The sequence below is a fragment of the Oncorhynchus mykiss genome, chromosome 1 (genome assembly GCF_057628025.1).
Source record: "Oncorhynchus mykiss isolate SJ-2025 chromosome 1, ASM5762802v1, whole genome shotgun sequence".
Lineage (NCBI taxonomy): Eukaryota > Metazoa > Chordata > Actinopteri > Salmoniformes > Salmonidae > Oncorhynchus > Oncorhynchus mykiss.
Genome location: NC_143022.1, coordinates 505,226 through 519,742, shown reverse-complemented (window position 1 = coordinate 519,742; position 14,517 = coordinate 505,226). Strand labels below are relative to the sequence as shown.

Genomic DNA, 14,517 nt, shown 5'->3' with positions numbered 1-14,517 from the left:
GGCACATCCACATTCCAGAGAGTCTTAGCTTTCAGGAATGGGGTCATAATAGTTTACATCCAAAATGGTTCAAATGCTAGAGCCAAATTCAGGAAATAAATTAATCATACCACATTAGCTTCTGTGTACTGTATACATACTGTATACATACTTTCCAGCCTGATTTTCCAGTTTTCATCCATAGCAGCGGCTTGTGTCCATCTAGTTGAGCCTATTACAGCATAATAAACCCTGGAACAGTCTCTATCATCTAACCCTCTCTTATCTCTGCCCCCCTCCAGATTGGGTTTGTCCTGTATTCCCCCAGTGGTGCAGAGTGGGACCAGAAGGACCATAACAACATGATGTTTATCACTATGTGTTACTGCTGGCACCTGGTCTTCAGCCTGCTTATTGTGTCAGTGCTGTACTGCACCATCATCTGGTGAGACACCCTTTCCACTCCTATCCTGTGTTCTTATTGGTTAATGTAGCATGTCCTGTATTGGTTAATTTAGCATGTTTGTGCTGGCATCTAGCCTTCAGCCTGCTCACTGTATTGGTGCTGTACTGCAACCATCAGCCAGTGAGACAACACTTTCCCTGAGGTCTTATGGGTTAACACCTCCTACATATTTACAGTCACAATGATGTACATCAGTATTCCATTCCTTCATCATCATCACCAGAGTCTAGTTGATTTGGGGGCAGTTTCCCCAGACACATTAAAGGTCATGAACAGTCAAAATCATGTTTTTCATAAAATGAAATGATATTTGGATTATACCAGATCAGAGTATGATGGCTAAAGTATGAACATGTTGCTTCTACATTGATCAAGTTTGATCCCATGTCCAACGCTTAGATTCAGGAGGCGGGATTATTAAGGAATAATCTCCTCTCATTTTTTGTTTTTTTGTTTGAATTTTACCCATTTTTCTCCCCAATTTTGTGGTATCCAATTGTTTTAGTAGCTACTATCTTGTCTCATCGCTACAACTCCCGTACGGTCTCGGGAGAGACGAAGGTTGAAAGTCATGCGTCCTCCGATACACAACCCAACCAAGCCGCACTGCTTCTTAACACAGCGCGCATCCAACCCGGAAGCCAGCCGCACCAATGTGTCGGTGGAAACACCGTGCACCTGGAAACCTTGGTTAGCGCGCACTGCGCCCGGCCCGCCACAGGAGTCGCTGGTGCGCGATGAGACAAGTATATCCCTACCGGCCAAGCCCTCTGTAACGGTTTTGACTTGAGGTTATTATTTATAGGGGTGCCAGGTAGGTTGTGCCTACCAGAGAAAACATTGGTTTCTCCTTTTGGTTTGGGAGGGAAGGAGTCCCATCTGGTCCGTCAAGTCTACACCAATACACAGGACTTATGTAAAAGTCAGGATGGAAATAAACTTTTCATAAACCCTTAAAACATTGTAAAGAACTTAAAAACAACTATATTATTTTGCGTGGGTTGTATTAGCAACATCAATGATTACACACACATAATAATATAACACAATGAGTTCTGGTTCCTCCAGAAATGTCCTGTACCTCGGGCCTAAAAAGCGTCCAGCCCGGTAAAGGAGTTCAGGGAACTCCCGTGACCTTAGTCACGCAATGTTTGTCCGTTCATTCAAGTGTAGCGTAAACCCAGTATTAATCATACAATCAATATAACAATTATTTTACCACAGAACTTTAAAGCGTATCAACTCTTACTAAGTCCTCAACTACAACTAACTACATAAATCATCACAGTATACATCACATCAAAACAAATGAAATACCGTATACAAAAAGGTTGTAGTCAGTCGGTCAGTCAGACAATCCAATCCGCCAACAGATCTCCAGCGGAGAAAGGCCACGAAGAACGGAGAGGTGTAGTCCACGGACGCAAAGAGTGGATCCGATCCTGGGTAAACTCTATTAGGCTACAAAACACACGGAATAGAGAAGCTTTGGAACTGAGGGTTGAACACATCCTCATTCACGTCTCCATCACAACCCCACTTTTGCGCAGCTGATGCTGGCTATTTAATTGGGAATTAAAGGGAAAGCGCCCTATTGGAAGGAGAAGCACTGAGACAGTTCATAAAAATTCAGGGCCGTCACACAACCCCTCCCCTGGAAAAAGCCGACCATTGCCCTGGAAGGCACATCTTGGTCGGGGAAACAGAGAAAGGTCTCCTCATCACTTTCCTCTACAAAAATATTCATGACTTTTTGGAGCTCACGCATCTCAGCTGAAGGGTCACAGGCCTTAAGGTGTGAGACTTCTGGGTCTGGGAATCTGAGAAAAGTCTCCTCACTTTCCTCTTCAAAGATATCCAGGACCTTGCGGCGCTCAATCGCCTCCAATTCCTCAGCCGACGGGTAACAGGGCTTAAGGCGTGAGACATGAACAACCCGCATATCTTCACCTGTGTCCTCTTTCACCACTCGGTAGTTCAAAGGGCCCACCTGCTCCACAATCCTATATGGTCCTTGCCATTTAGGAGCGAGCTTGGCCGAGAAGAATTGTTCAGCTTTCGAGTAAGGATGAGAGCGAAGCCACACCCGATTACGAAGCTGGAACTGCATGTCTCGTCTGTTCTCATCATAATGTCTCTTCTGCTTGAGTCGAGCCTGGATCATGTTCTTTGAGACAAGAGCTCTCAAGTCATGGAGATGGACTACCTGGTCATAGCAAGCAGCGTCTGGAGTAAGCTGCTGGGGCTGTAGCACCATATCCAAGGGTCCTCGGAGGGGACGACTTTGGTTCAGCTCTGCAGGTGTCTCCAGTGGACTCTTGCACAGCAGAATTCAGGGCAAATCGAAACTCGTGAAGGTGCTTGTCCCAGTGTTTGTGCTGGGTCCCTACATAGGAAGCAATCATTGTCTTCAAGGTTCGATTTACCCTTTCAGTGAGGTTGGTCTGTGGGTGATAGACCCTGGTAAACTTCTGTCTCAGGTTCCATCTTTGGCAGGTCTCCTCAAAGAGATCAGAGACAAATTGGGAACCTCGATCAGACAGGATGTAATCAGGCACTCCCCAGCGAGTCAGGATCTCTTTCGTAAGGATGTTAGAGATGGTCCTTGCTGTGGCCTGACGCAGGGAAAAGAGCTCCACCCACTTTGAATAGTAATCTACAAAAACAAGCATGTACACATTCTGATTGGAGCTTCTAGGAAATGGACCCATCAAATCCACTCCTAACATTTCCCAAAGTCGGGTAACCACCGTTTGCTGCAACTTGCCAGCAGGCTTTCTACCTTCTGGTTTGTACATTTGACAAACCTGACAGTTTCGGATGTGTGACTTCACATCCATGCTCCGATGTGGCCAGTACAGTAACGCTTGCAACCGCTTGTAGGTTTTGAACCTGCCCAAATGACCAGCTAATGGGTCTTCATGGAAATGTTGCAGCAGTAGAAGGTGTAGAGTTTCAGGTATGTACATTTGGTAGAGTGTTCTGTGAGGTAGTTGTACAACTCGGTAGACTTTGTCTTCAATGATGGTCAGCTTTGGGTAGGATTGACCATATTTTCTCCATCTTCCAGGATAGTCTGGTACAAAGCCTGTACTTCTAGAACATCCTGTTGGGCTTTCCATATGGCCTCATCAGAGATGGGAAAGTCAGTTTTGGGTGAGTCTCGACTGCTTGACAGGACAGTAGCACATGTAAGATGAGGGCCACCGTTATCACAAGCAGGAGCTCTGGACAAGGCATCTGGAACAGTGTTGTATTTTCCTTTCCTGTATTCTACTGCAAAGGTGAACTCTTGCAACCGTAGAGCCCATCTGCTGAGTCTGGTACTTGGTTTGTTGGTCTTGAACACCCACACAAGGGAGGAATGGTCAGTGACCACAGTGAAGTGTCTTCCCTCCAGGTAGTACCTCCACTTCTCCAAAGCCCAGACAACCGCAAGGCACTCTTGCTCGGTTGTGGAGTAGTTCCATTCTGCTCCATTCAATGTCCGACTGGCGAATGCTAGCACTTCTTCAGTGCCAAGTCCAGTCTGTTGGACTAGGACAGCACCAAGTCCAAAATCACTTGCATCAGTGTAAACAACAAAAGGGCAATCAAAGTTGGGATGACCTAAAATGGGAGGTGTGACGAGGTGTCGTTTCAGGGTTTCAAAGGAGGTCTGGCACTCTGCCATCCATTGGAATTTCGCTCCTTTTCACTTCACCGCATTGAGGGGTTCTGCCACCTGAGAGAAGTTCGACACAAACCGATGGTACCATCCAGCCATACCAAGGAACCGTTGAAGGGCCTTGAGTGTGGTTGGCACAGGGAAGTCTTGTACAGCCTTTGTCTTTTCAGGATCCACATGAATGCCGTTGAAAGACACAATATGGCCAAGGAACTTCAGGGAGGTTTGGCAGAAGTTGCTCTTCTTCATATTAAAGGTCAGACCAGCTTCTCTTAGCTTGTCCAACACTGCTTGAAGATCTTGAAAGTGTCTATCTCGGTTCTGAGAGTAGATAATTATATCGTCCAGGTAGACGAAACAGATCTTCCCTTTGAGCTCACCTAACGCAATCTCCATGAGTCTTTGGAAAGTGGCAGGTGCATTCTTTAATCCAAAAGGCATCACCTTAAAGGAAAACAAGCCCTCAGCACAGACAAAATCAGTCTTGACCTTGCTTTCCTGGTCCATCTCAACCTGCCAATAACCACTTGAGGTCAAGGGTAGTGAACACAACAGCGCCAGACAATGACTCCAGGATCTCGTGGATGGTAGGAAGAGGATAGGCATCAGTCTGGGAAACATTGTTGGTCTTCCTATAGTCCACACAAAATCTAAGACCACCAGTCTTTTTTGAGATGAGGAAAACAGGAGCAGCCCAGGGAGAGGAGGAACGTTCTATTATATCTTGTGTTAACATATCATTAATGAGTCCCTTTTGGATGATTAGCTTCGCTGGGGACAAACGATATGGCTTTTGCTTGATCGGCATTTCCTGTGTAAGGAATATTTTGTGCTTCAGGAGCCCGGTGCGTCCTAGCCTTGAAGTACATACATCAGCATTATTCTGCAGCTGTTCCAACAGCCTTAACTCCTCTGGATGTTCCAGCTGAGCTCTTCTCACAGCCTGTAAAAGGAGATCATCAGAAGGATTATCAAGGGTTAGTGGTACCGGAGCAACGGCAGAGAAGACTGCCCCATTTGAACCCCAATCATGTAACTTCATAGCTTCTGATTGGAAGAAATGCTTCTTGCTCGGATTGTATGGAAACCAGTAGCAATTGTGTGCGATATCAATCTGGACACCACTGAAGTACATGAAATCAATTCCCAACACTACAGGAAAAGCAAGGTTCTTGGTTTGTAGGATAACAGAAGGAATCATATAGGAGTGGTTACACAGGTGGAACTCTACCTCACTCCATCCAAGTGGTCGTTTAGCCTCACCATCAGCCAGATAGAGTGGACCTTCTGTCCACGGCTTCAAGTTGTATTGTGGACCTTTAACCTCCTTCCACAGTTTCTCATTGAGCAGTGTGTAGGATGACCCGGTGTCCAGGATGGCTCTTCCTGTCCATGGGCCTATGGACAGGGGTAACACCAGTTGGTGCGGTATTAACTGAAAGGAAGGGGATGTCGATGGGGGGGCGTAGGCAGTGAATCTTTGGGTTCCAGCTCTGGTTAAAGCACCCAGAGTAGGATGGTCATTCCTGCGAAGAGAGTTAGGTGTGTTGGCCTGTTGTGATTTGTGGTTTCTGGAAGGGTTTACTTGATACGGTCTTGGACATGTAGCTGAAGAATGTCCCTTTTGGCTACATCTCCAACAGAACATGAGAGGGGTCATGGCTGGAGACTCTGGCTGTTGTTGATGGTCTGTCTTGGGTAACTGTTTGGGGTCTGTTTCTTTCTTTGGTCATATTGCTGTTGGCATTCTCTGTCCTTCTCAAACTGCTGTCCCAAGCGAACCAGTCAATCGACAGTGGTGACTCTTTCTCGGAGTTGACTGGCTAGTAGTGGGTTGATATTCTTCAAGATCAATTTAATGACCTCTTCCTCCTCAATGCCAGGTTTCCACCTTCTGCACAGGGAGTGGTAACCGTATGCAAAGTCACGGACACTCTCTTTCTCGCTTTGCACTCGATTCCTGACTCTGTCTGCCAGCTCATCTGTGTAGTCCTCAGACAGAAATGCAGAGGAAAACTTGGCCTCAAAGTCAGCCCAGGAGGTAGTGGTGAGACGTGCCACATCCCACCAGTCTCGAGCTGTCTCATGCAACACATTCCTCAATGTGGCAAGGAGTTCTTCGTCAGCCAGGGGATTGAGGGCAAGAAAGTCACAACATCTTTCTAGATACATTAGCGGATCAGGACTGTCATCTTTTTTCCCAAAGGTGGGAAATTGCAATTTAATGGGCATCGCCCCCACATGACGTCTACTCAAATCACCATGAACAAACGAGATAGGAGGGATTGAGGAAATAGAGGGGGAGGGAGTTATGGGACCATGAAAATGAACACCAGGATGTATGGTGGATTGCATACTGCAAGGGGTGGCTGCAGCATGGCCTTGTCTTGGCTGTTCAGAGGTCTGAACAGAAGTGGACACCAGAGAAACTCTGTGCAAGGAGTTGTGCCTAATGGAGGCCATGTCCACAGACACGTCATCCAACATTTTAACACAATTAGAGAGCTCTGTCTGCAAGTGGTCTACAGTGTTAACCATGGGAGAAAAATCAGAATTAACGTCCTTGAGGACCTCAGTGTGGTGATGTTGCAGGCGCCATTGGAGAGTGGCAGTGAGTTGGTTTCGTTGGTAGTCAAACTGCCTGTCCATGGCACCAGTAATTTCCCCTCTTCCACTCTCACTGAGCTCTGTCAGCATGTGGGTTAGAGTCCTCAGTGAGTTTCTGAATTCCATGGCACTCTGTTGTTGCTCTTCACTCAGCCATTTTAATTTATGGTGGATAAGAGTTTGGAGATGTTGTTGAGTCTGACGAATATCAAGGATGCCACCTTGAAGTTGTAAGACTACAACCTCTGGAGATAAACCAGACAATGGAGGAAGGTTGGGTGTCAGAGGGAGGGCTAGCTCAGTACTTCCACACAGATCCATGTCAATAAGTGAGTAACTGGTTAGACCTGTGGCCTGTGGTCCAGACCGAGCATTCAGATTCCCAGGGCTCTGGCCCAGATCAACTCCCTTATCTCTATTCACATTATGATTTGTCTTGTCAGCTTGATGGTCAGAATGGCCCTGTGTATTCCCATTGACAGGTAGGATATGGATGAGCACATTTTCTTGGGGTGAATCCATTGTTTTAATTCCACACAAAAGATTTGCTTTGGTTAGTTCTCAATGTTGAGCTGTCCCATCTGGGGTGCCATTTTTTATGTAACGGTTCTGACTTGAGGTTATTATTTATAGGGGTGCCGGGTAGGTTGTGCCTACCAGAGAAAACATTGGTTTCTCCTTTTGGTTTGGGAGGGAAGGAGTCCCATCTGGTCCGTCAAGTCTACACCAATACACAAGACTTATGTAAAAGTCAGGATGGAAATAAACTTTTCATAAACCCTTAAAACATTGGAAAGAACTTCAAAAACAACTATATTATTTTGCGTGGGTTGTATTAGCAACATCAATGATTACACACACATAATAATATAACACAATGAGTTCTGGTTCCTCCAGAAATGTCCTGTACCTCGGGCCTAAAAAGCGTCCAGCCCGGTAAAGGAGTTCAGGGAACTCCCGTGACCTTAGTCACGCAATGTTTGTCCGTTCATTCAAGTGTAGCGTAAACCCAGTATTAATCATACAATCAATATAACAATTATTTTACCACAGAACTTTAAAGCGTATCAACTCTTACTAAGTCCTCAACTACAACTAACTACATAAATCATCACAGTATACATCAAAACAAATGAAATACCGTATACAAAAAGGTTGTAGTCAGTCGGTCAGTCAGACAATCCAATCCGCCAACAGATCTCCAGCGGAGAAAGGCCACGAAGAACGGAGAGGTGTAGTCCACGGATGCAAAGAGTGGATCCGATCCTGGGTAAACTCTATTAGGCTACAAAACACACGGAATAGAGAAGCTTCTGAATTGAGGGTTGAACACATCCTCATTCACGTCTCCATCACAACCCCACTTTTGCACAGCTGATGCTGGCTATTTAATTGGGAATTAAAGGGAAAGCGCCCTATTGGAAGGAGAAGCACTGAGACGGTTCAGAAAAATTCAGGGCCGTCACACCTCCCTAACCCGGACGACGCTAGGCCAATTGTGCGTCGCCCCACGGACCTCCCGGTTGCGGACGGTTACGACAGAGCCTGGGCACAAACCCAGAGTCTCTGATGGCACAGCTGACGCTGCAGTACAGCACCCTTATCCACTGCGCCACCCGGGAGGCCCTCCTCTCATTTTAATACACCAATGGTAACATGATATTCTCTTACCTAATTTAAATAAGTACCTCCTTGAAACCAACATCGGAGAAGGCGTATTTGCAGAGGGGCGTGGTTTATATAGATAGATAGCTACTCTACTGGTGCCAAATTTTGACTGTAGGGTGTCAGAAAATATAATTAAAGTTGACCCTATTCATCTATGGCAAAGATACTTGTATTTGTCCCCTTTTATCTGTGTCTGGTGTTAGGGGCGGCAAGGTAGCCTAGTTGTTAGCGCGTTGGGCTAGTAACCGGAAAGTTGCAAGTTCAAACCCCCGAGCTGACAAGGTCTGTCGTTCTGCCCCTGAACAGGCAGTTAACCCACTGTTCCTAGGCCGTCATTGAAAATAAGAATTTGTTCTTAACTGACTTGCCTAGTTAAATAAAGGTAAAATTAAAAATTAAATTAGACAGATTATATCACTGTATCACAATTCCAGTGGGTCAGAAGTTTACATACACTAAGTTGACTGTGCCTTTAAACAGTTTGGAAAATTTCAGAAAATTATGTCAAGGCTTTAGAAGCTTCTGATAGGCCAATTGACATCATTTGAGTAAATTGGAGGTGTACCTGTGGATGTATTTCAAGGCCTACCTTCAAACTCATTGCCTCTTTGCTTGACATCATGGGGAAATCAAAAGAAATCAGCCAAGACCTCAGAAAAAAAACATTGTAGACCTCCACAAGTCTGGTTTATCCTTGGGAGCAATTTCCAAACTCCTGAAGGTACCACGTTCATCTGTACAAACAATAGTACGCAAGTATAAACACCATGGGACCACGCAGCCGTCATGCCGCTCAGGAAGGAGATGCGTTCTGTCTCCTAGAGATGAACGTACTTTGGTGCAAAAAGTGCAAATCAATCCCAGAACAACAGCAGAAGGACCTTGTGAAGATGCTGGAGGAAACAGGTACAAAATTATCTACAGTGGGGAGAACAAGTATTTGATACACTGCCGATTTTGCAGGTTTTCCTACTTACAAAGCATGTAGAGGTCTGTCATTTTTATCATATCATCCAGAAAATCACATTGTATGATTTTTAAGTAATTAATTTGCATTTTGTTGCATGACATAAGTATTTGATACATCAGAAAAGCAGAACTTAATATTTGGTACAGAAACCTTTGTTTGCAATTACAGAGATCATAAGTTTCCTGTAGTTCTTGACCAGGTTGCACACACTGCAGCAGGGATTTTGGCTCAATCCTCCATACAGACCTTCTCCAGATCCTTCCTTTTGGGGCTGTCGCTAGGGCAATACGGACTTTCAGCTCCCTCCAAAGATTTTCTATTGGGTGCAGGTCTGGAGACTGGCTAGGCCACTCCAGGACCTTGAGATGCTTCTTACGGAGCCACTGCTTAGTTGCCCTGGCTGTGTGTTTCGAGTCGTTGTCATACTGGAAGACCCAGCCACGACCCATCTTCAATGCTCTTACTGAGGGAAGGAGGTTTTTGGCCAAGATCTCGCGATACATGGCCCCATCCATCCTCCCCTCAATACGGTGCAGTCGTCCTGTCCCCTTTGCAGAAAAGCATCCCAAAAGCATCCCCATGCTTCACGGTTGGGATGGTGTTCTTGGGGTTGTACTCATCCTTCTTCTTCCTCCAAACACGGCGAGTGGAGTTTAGACCAAAAAGCTATATTTTTGTCTCATCAGACCACATGACCTTCTCCCATTCCTCCTCTGGATCATCCAGATGGTCATTGGCAAACTTCAGACGGGCCTGGACATGCGCTGGCTTGAGCAGGGGGACCTTGCATGCGCTGCAGGATTTTAATCCATGACGGAGTAGTGTGTTACTAATGGTTTTCTTTGAGACTGTGGTCCCAGCTCTCTTCAGGTCATTGACCAGGTCCTGCCGTGTAGTTCTGGGCTGATCCCTTACCTTCCTCATGATCATTGATGCCCCACGAGGTGAGATCTTGCATGGAGCCCCAGACCGAGGGTGATTGACCGTCATCTTGAACTTCTTCCAATTTCTAATAATTGCGCCAACAGTTGTTGCCTTCTCACCAAGCTGCTTGCCTATTGTCCTGTAGCCCATCCCAACCTTGTGCAGATCTACAATTGTATCCCTGATGTCCTTACACAGCTCTCTGGTCTTGGACATTGTGGATAGGTCTGTTTGATTGAGTGTGTGGACAGGTGTCTTTTATACAGGTAACGAGTTCAAACAGGTGCAATTAATACAGGTAATGAGTGGAGAACAGGAGGGCTTCTTAAAGAAATACTAACAGGTCTGTGAGAGCCGGAATTCTTACTGGTTGGTAGGTGATCAAATACTTATGTCATGCAATAAAATGCAAATGAATTACTTAAAAATCATCTCTCACAGTTAAAGTGTACCTATGATAAAAAAAATGACAGACCGCTACGTGCTTTGTAAGTAGGAAACCTGCAAAATCGGCAGTGCATCAAATACTTGTTCTCCCCACTGTATATTCACAGTAAAACGAGTACTTGAACGACCACTCAGCAAGGAAGAAGCCACTGCTCCAAAACCGCCATAAAAGAGCCAGACTAAGGTTTGCAACTGCACATGGGGACAAAAATTTTAATTTTTGGAGAAATGTCCTCGTCTAACGAAACAAAAATAGAACTGTTTGGCCATAATGACCATTGCTATGTTTGGAGGAAAAAGGGGGAAGCTTGCAAGCCGAAGAACACCATCCCAACCGTGAAGCACGGGGGTGGCAGCATCGTGTTGTGGAGGTGCTTTGCTGCAGGAGGGACTGGTGCACTTCACAAAATAGATGGCATCATTAGGCAGGAAAATTAGGTGGATATATTGAAACCACATCACAAGACATCAGTCAGGAAGTTAAAGCTAGGTCGCAAATGGGTCTTCCAAAGTTGTAGCAAAATGGCTTAAGGACAACAAAGTCAAGGGCAGAGCTGAAAAAGCGTGTACGAGCAAGGAGGCCTACAAACCTGACTCAGTTACACCAGCTCTGTCAGGAGGAATGGGCCAAAATTCACTCAACTTATTGTGGGAAGCTTGTGGAAGGCTACCCAACACGTTTGACCCAAGTTAAACCATTTAAAGGCAATGCTATCAAATACTAATTAAGTGTATGTAAACTTCTGACCCACTGGGAATGTGATGAAATAAATAAAAGCTGAAATTTTATCATTCTCTCTACTATTATTCGGACATTTCACATTGTTACAATAAAGTGGTGATCCTAACTGACCTAAGACAGGGAATTTTTACTAGGATTAAATGTCAGAAATTGTGAAAAACTTAGTTCAAATGTATTTGGCTAAGGTGTATGTAAACATCCAACTTCAACTGTATATAATTGATGCAATTTCAATGTTGTTTGAGTTGCTTTGTGTTTCACCACATTTCCTTGAGATGATTTGACTGCAACACTGCTCCCTGCATCCAAGTTTCAAAAAGCTGTCCGTCAATGTGAGCTCATGAATATACAGTAAGCTCTCTGCCCACTCATTCTGTCTTTTCAAATTTCCTAGTAAGTTAGCCGTAAGAGAGAAAGTGCTTTTGAGCATTTTGATATGGGTGATATTTTAGTCAAAAGGCTATTTTACATGGGAATCAGAAAGACTGTTCAGGACCTTTAAGCCTAGTTATGGACTAAAAAGCACGTTCAATAAAGAGATTCTCCATTGAGTTTGTAATCTGGTAAATCTAATTCTACAGTACGCTCATCATGCCTCACCCCCTATCCCCTCTGCAGTGTGGTACGATCCAGATTGAAGAGAACCCCCCCAATGGAGATGGGACTGCTGAAACCCAGAGAGAGACAGCAGGAGTCAGAGGACGAGATCCTATAAGGACAACAACAACTTCCTGTTTAGCAGTCAATCAATCAATCAAATGTATTTATAAAGCCCTTTTTACATCAGCAGATGTCACAAAGTGCTATACAGAAACCCAGCCTAAAACCCCAAACAGCAAGCAATGCAGATGTAGAAGCACAGTGGCAAGGAAAAACTGGTGCAACAGGTCAGCACCTCAGGAATAAATGTCAGTTGGATTTTCATAGCCGATCATTCAGAGTTAAGAGACAGCAGGTGCAGCAGAGAGAGTCGGAACAGCAGGTCTGGGACAGGTAGCACATCCAGTGAACAGGTCAGGGTTCCATAGCCACAGGCAGAACAGTTGAAACTGGAGCAGCACCCAGGTGGTGGACTGGGGACAGCAAGGAGTCATCAGGCCAGGTAGTCCTGAGGCATGGTCCTAGGGCTCAGGTCCTCCGATAGAAGAGAGAATTAGAGGGAGCATACGGACACCAGATAAGACAGGAGAAGTACTCCAGATATAAGACTGACCCTAACCCCTCGACACAAACTATTTCAGCATAAATACTGGAGGCTGAGACAGGAGCCTCCAGTATTTATGAAATTTAAATTTGTCAGCTAGCTAGTTTCAACTGTTTTTACGGTAGTAACCATAGCAACATGGCTACTGAGGCAACCCACCCAATCCTTACGTCACCTATTAACGTCCCATGCTGACCCTAGACCAATTGGTTATCTGATCAGGGTTTGACTTCAGGAAGCCCATCAACCCAGTTCTGCAAGGTCCCAGTCTCTCTCCCTATCCACAGTAGCTGCCTCTCCTCCCCAGCCACTGCAGAGGAAGAGATGCTGACATTGGGTTAATAATAAAGAAGTCACACAGCAGTAGCTATAGGACAGTTTCTCTCCTTACTTTATAAGATGTCATCACTCAACCTCTGCCCAATATCCGCATGAAGACATTATTACCATCTTTATCTTGTACACTGCTGCTACTCACTGTTTATTTGTTACCTGTGCAGAGTCACTTCGCCCCCACCGACATGTACAGATTACCTCAACTAGCCTGTACCCCCAAAACACTGACTCGGTACCGGTGCCCCCTGTATATAGCCTCGTTATTCTTAGTGTTACTTTTTATTTTAGTCTACTTGGTAAATATTTTCTTCTTCTTGAACTGCCCTGTTGGTTAAGGGCTTGTCAGTCAGCATTTCACGGTAAAGTCTACACTTGTTGTATTCGGCACATGTGGCAAATAAAGTTTGATTTGATGTAGCTAGCTTTGTTTATGTCGCTATTTATTACACCTAACGGATCAACTCTGAACATCTTAACATTCAAATATTGTATTTGTTTAATGGAACAGACACACATCAAATGAAGAATGATAACATAAGAAGAACAGGGTTTGGGTGTAATATGCCATGTTATCTGAAGAGTTAAATTATATGACCAACCCATGTGGACCAGACAAACAAGGAGCTTTTTCCAAACAGTCTGTAAATCTCTGTGTAGCTACGCCATCCTGTGGTCAGATTGCACAACAACATGCATTGTACTGAATAATCATGAATACATAATTCACATAGATTAGTTTATGAAACATACTTGAAACAAAAGTTCAGGTTAAGGAATGTTTTGGCAATATTTTGCCTTGAATCAGGTGTAATAGAATTTGTACTCTTGATAACACTTCATGGTGATGATCGTAGCCTCAGCTGTCAGGACCTAAATATATTAATAGTAATGCATCTCAGACAGCACAAGCCAACATCCCATCAGATGATCCCACTGCCTTAGTGTTTCCTCTGATCGTTCTGTACCTTCACCTTCAGTCTAGAGTTAGGCTGGATTGTGAACACGATAAACCAAATTGTCACTGAGAAAATAGGAAAAGGAAATCTGGAGCAAATGTGGAATCATCGTCTGTCATCTGCTCTGTGGGATTTAATTAGAATTTTTAGCAGTATTAAATTCAATATATTTATGAAATATACTGTATATTACTTTCAGAGTTTTTGATTTCCATTTGCAGTTGAATCGAATACTGTTTTGTGAAACAGAATGTTGCATATATGCATGTTTTTAAATTCAAATGTACATTAAATAAGCATTTTTAAAACACCTGTCTTATTGCCTGTCTCATTTCCAATGGTCACACACTTGATTCCAGTAGGCGTCACTATGGTGAGCGTCGTGACTATACCTGTCCACAGCCAATTGACAGGTGTACCCCATTTCATATCAGCCTAATTGTGCTCGGTTTTGGTTGCCTGTCTCTTTGGGCTAGGCTGAGATTTCTCTTTAGGTGTCATTCCATTGGTCATACATACACCTCCGCCCTCCTGGCATGCGGAGTGAGTTA

At 44.6% G+C, this 14,517-nt stretch overlaps 1 protein-coding gene across 2 annotated transcripts in view; it reads left to right on the top strand.

Annotated features, from left to right (window-relative positions):
• Positions 1-14,274, top strand: part of tmem45a (transmembrane protein 45a) — a 44,006-nt gene extending 29,732 nt beyond the window's left edge. For both annotated transcript variants that reach the window (XM_021583381.3, XM_090215296.1), the window contains exons 5-6: positions 282-424; positions 12,089-14,274. In XM_021583381.3, the coding sequence (XP_021439056.1) occupies positions 282-424; positions 12,089-12,185 (240 nt within the window). In that variant the 3' untranslated portion in view covers positions 12,186-14,274. The remainder of the gene's footprint in view (positions 1-281; positions 425-12,088) is intronic.
• The last annotated feature ends 243 nt before the right edge of the window (positions 14,275-14,517 follow it).